Source organism: Dipodomys ordii, unplaced genomic scaffold (assembly GCF_000151885.1).
Source record: "Dipodomys ordii isolate 6190 unplaced genomic scaffold, Dord_2.0 Scaffold181, whole genome shotgun sequence".
NCBI classification, from domain to species: Eukaryota; Metazoa; Chordata; class Mammalia; order Rodentia; family Heteromyidae; genus Dipodomys; species Dipodomys ordii.
In genome coordinates this window covers 742,774-747,347 of record NW_012267397.1, presented here as the reverse complement: position 1 = coordinate 747,347, position 4,574 = coordinate 742,774, and the positions used below count along the sequence as shown (strand labels likewise).

Here is a 4,574-nt window from a genome sequence, read left to right as displayed (position 1 = left end):
CTCTACCACTTGAGCCACAGCGCCACTTCTGTTTTTTCTGCTTATGGGGTGCTGAGGAATGGAACCTAGGGCCTCATGCATGCAAGGCAAGCGCTCTACCACTGAGCCACCTTCCCAGCCCTCCCCCAGTTTTTCCCTCCAATCACCACCCACAAGTTGTATAGTTCATTTTCAACATAGTGTCTAGTGAGTTACTATTGCTGCATTTAAAATATCAGACTTTTAGAGACAAGATTTGACCTTGTGTATCCTATCAGACCTCACCCTAATCCACGAAGCTCTAGTAGGAAAGAAACTATTTCCCAAAGCAGTTTATAAACATATTACATCTTGATGAATATCACTGCTTTCAGCATTCTCTCTCTTCCCCCCCATCCTGCCCCTTCCCTCACTAGAATTACTTATTTTCTTTCTCTTCTCTTCTTTTTCCTTTCCTTTCCTTGCCTTTTCTTTGTCAGTCATGGAGCTTGAACTCAGGGTCTGGGCACTGTCCCTGAGCTTTTTCACTCTAGACTAGTTCTCTACCACTTTGAGCCACAGCACCACTTCTGGTTTTCTGATGGTTAATTGGAGGTAAGTCTCATGAAGCCAGGCAATGGTGACTCAAGCCTGTAATTCTAGCTACTCAGGAGGCTGAGATCTGAGGATCACAATTCAAAGCCAGCAGGAAAGTCTGTGAGACTCATCTCTAATAAACTACTCAGAAAAAACAGGAAGTGGTACTGTGGCTCAAGTGGTAGAGTGCTTGTCTTGAGACAAAGTGGCTCATAGACAGTAAACATGCCTTGAGTTCAAGGGCCAGGATTTGCAAAAATAAATAAAAAGAAGAGTCTCATTGGGCTGGCTTTGAACCATAATCCTCAGATCTCAGCCTCCTGAGTAGTTCTATAGGATTACAGGTGTGAGCCATTGGCACTGGGTAAAATAACTTATTTTCAAAACATGATCTCACTGTTTAGATCAGGCTGGCCTCTTGCCTCAGCTAGACTTGCAATATTACACTCAGCTTTTGGGACATTTAAATTTTATTAGAAATTTTCTAATTGGTACAAATATAAAAGATATTTATGATGAACCCATGGCCTTACTTTGACTGTTATGGCTGATCCTGTACCTCTTCCTTTTTCCTTACATTGGAAGAAAATCTCAAGCCTGACAGTGGCATGTCATACCTGTTATTCTAGCTGAATCATGGTTTGAAGCCAGCCCTGGCAGGAAAATCCATGAGACTCTCCCCACCCCCCCGCCCCTGGTTGTGGGGCCTGAACTCTGGGCCTGGGTGCTGTCCCTCAGCTCTTCAGCTCAAGGCTAGTGCTCTACCACTTGAGCCACAGCACCACTTCTGGCTTTTTTGCTTATGTGGTACTGAAGAATCGAACCCAGGGCCTCATGCATGCAATTGGCAAGCACTCTACCACTGAGCCACCTTCCCAGCTCACCATTAGACTCTTTATCTTTAATAAACTATCAAAAAAGCCAGAAGTGAAGCTGTGGCTCAAGTGGTAGAACACTAGCCTTAAGCAAAAGAAGCTCAGGGGCAGCAACCAAACAAGACCTTGAGTTCAAGCCCAAGGACTGGCAAAAGAAAAAAATCTCAGAAATCATACTTTCTCATCCACAGATATTTCAATGTGCATTTCTCAAAGACAAGGGCTGTCCAAAAAAGGATAATCACAACATTAATACCATCTAGTCATTGACTTTGGCTAGATTAATAACATCTAGTCAATATTCAAATTTATTTTATATATATATGTGTATATTTTTTGCCAGTCCTGGAGCTTGAAAGGGCCTGAGCACTGTCCTTGAGCTTCTTTTGCTCAAGGCTAGCACTCTACCACTTGATCCACAGTACCATTCCCAGCTTTTTCTGTTTATATAGTACTGAAGAAATAGAACCCAGGGTTTCATGCATGCCAGGCAACCACTCTACCACTAAACCACATTCCCAGTCCGATTCAGATTTCTTTGATTCAAAAATATTTTCCGTTTCTGTTCGACTCAAAATTCAGAATCTGGGGTGTTAGAGTCCTGGCTCAGGTAGTACAGTGCCTACTAATGAGCATAAAGTGCCAGATAATCCAGTTCAAGCACCAATCTCCCACCAAAAAACAAAAACAAAAAAAAAGGATTCAGTCTGCATATTATAATTGTTGATCCATCTACCCTTATATTATGTATCTCTTGCATTCTCTCTCTAATCTATAGAGTCCCTTCTGCTATTTCCTTGTAATTTGTTGTTTAATCAAGGAAAGCATTCTTGGAAATGATAAGAGCATACGAAAGACATACTAGAATACCAGTGTTTATTGTGGCACTATTCACAATAGCTAAGATATGTAATCAACCTGAGTACCTGTCAGCAGATGAATGCACAGGGAGCTTGTAGCTTATGCCAGTAATCCTAGCTACTCAGAAAGCTGAGTAGCCAGCCTGGGTAGAAGATTTTATGTTGTACTGGGGTTTGAACTCAGAGTTTTGTGTTTCCTATATTGTGTTGTACCACCAAGCCACAATTCCAGCCCTTCATCTAGCAGCCTGTAGCAAGTAGTTTCTTTTTTTTCATCCTGTAATTTTAAATGTCATCCTTCAGCTGGGCGCTGGTGGCTCATGCCTGTAATCCTAGCTACTCAGGAGGCTGAGATCTCAGGATCGCGGTTCAAAGCCAGCCAGGGCAGGAGAGACCATGAGACTCCTATCTCCAATAAACCACCAGAAAACCGGAAGTGGCGCTGTAGCTCAAGTGGTAGAGCGCTCCCCTTGAGCTGAAGAGCTGAGGGACAGCGCCCAGGCTCAGAGTTTAAGCCCCACGCCCAACAAAAAAAAAAATGTCATCCTTCAACCATTGTAGTAATTCTTTCCCTAATTCAGCCTGATGATCCCATGATGATTTGTCTATCAGTATGTACTTAAATTAAGCTAGCCCTCTGTTCCTTTCTGGTTAATGCAAAGCTTATTCATATTTTTTTTAGGTTCACTTAGAAATCGATGATGTAAAACTAGTTTCACAAGAAGTAGACAGCCCTTCCGACAGTGGACAAGGCAGCTTTGAATCAATTGAACCCTTGAGTGATAAAGGTTTGTAAAGTGCTATACTACATCTTTAACGTGCTGTTAAGTCAACCACACTTCAGGAATCCTAAAAGAGTTGTTTTTGGATTTAATTTGCCTAAATAAAGCCCCTGTGCTCAAATGAATTTGCCAGAGGCTTGGGGGCAAAAAAAAAGCCACATGGCAAGGGGCAAGGAGGACTTCAGATGAATTTGGATTTATCTGTCCTCTGTGGTAGATAGTGTAGGTTGCTACTACGCAAAGATCATATAACTTCAAGTATGATAATGGTGGAACAGAAAGTTACACAGTCTCTCTCTCTCACACACACACATACACACACACACACACACACAACTACAGAGCAAAAACTAAAGTGAAAGAACTTGTAGATTTACCACAAAAAGTAGTATATGTCAATTGGAGATTTGGGTTTTAACAGCTATATAAAATAAATATAATATTATGGACTTAAAAAAGGTTTGTAATATTCAGTACTTATAAGAATAGAACATAGGAACCCAGATTGGAGTGGATTGGATTTCATTGTTGTTGTTTTTTTAATTTATTAAATTATAGAATGTCCTAGTCTTATTGCTTATTTTATTATAAAAGCAAAGTTAATGTGCTTATACCTTCTAAAAAATATCCATTTTTATTATAATGAATGTATAAAGTATCTAATAGCTATGACATTGCCTGGTAAAAATGCATTTATTCTGTAATAAAAAGATTTTTAACACCTGCCAGATGGATTAGAACAATTTTACACATTGTAAATATATATAATTACATTTCTCAGCAAGAGACATTTTCCAGGGAAGAGGATTTTCAAAATATATTTTGAGATATGCTTTGCTACAATGGTAGTTCTTAATGGTAGTTACATAATTTCACAAGGTGGCATATATTTCTGTATGTATAATTGACTGTATCTGTGAAGGGTAATAAGACTAGGAGGAAGGCCAAATAATTGTGTTCCTTTAAAAATGTTTTTTGTTTCCTTCAGATTCAGATGAAGAGCTATTTGTGAGTAAGAAGTTGAAGAGCAGAAAGGTACTACAAGATAGTGATTCTGACATAGAGGACACAAGTGCCTCTGCAGAACAAACTACCTATGACAGTGCTGAGGAAAACAAAGAGAACTTACATGCTAGAAAAAGTGGAAAAATCAAAAGGATTTACAAAACGCTGGCAAGCAGTGATGAAAGTAACATGGAGAAGTCTTTGTATCAGGAAAGTCTTGAAGAACAAGGGTCACTTAGTTTAGAGCCGAGTCCTCAATCTGGAAACTCTGTGGACTTGACAACTACTGACAGAAAGTGTTTCAAAAAACCCCTACGTGGTAAAGAAAGAATTGAAGGAAAAACAAAAGTAAAATCAAAGAGAAGACTTGAGAAAGAGGAGAAAAAGATGGAGAAAATTAGGTGTCTAAAAAAGAAGGAAACAAAAAATGAGGTAATTTAAATTTTTTAAAATTCTGTAATTCAGTCTATATTCAAGGTTCTTTTTTTTTTTTTTGG

The 4,574-nt window shown here is 39.3% G+C and overlaps 1 protein-coding gene across 1 annotated transcript in view; it reads left to right on the top strand.

Annotated features, from left to right (window-relative positions):
* Clspn (claspin) overlaps positions 1–4,574 on the top strand; it is a 35,816-nt gene that overhangs the window by 1,520 nt on the left and 29,722 nt on the right. The window contains exons 2-3 of the mRNA XM_013034046.1: positions 2,973–3,078; positions 4,061–4,509. Of these exons, the coding sequence (XP_012889500.1) occupies positions 2,973–3,078; positions 4,061–4,509 (555 nt within the window). The remainder of the gene's footprint in view (positions 1–2,972; positions 3,079–4,060; positions 4,510–4,574) is intronic.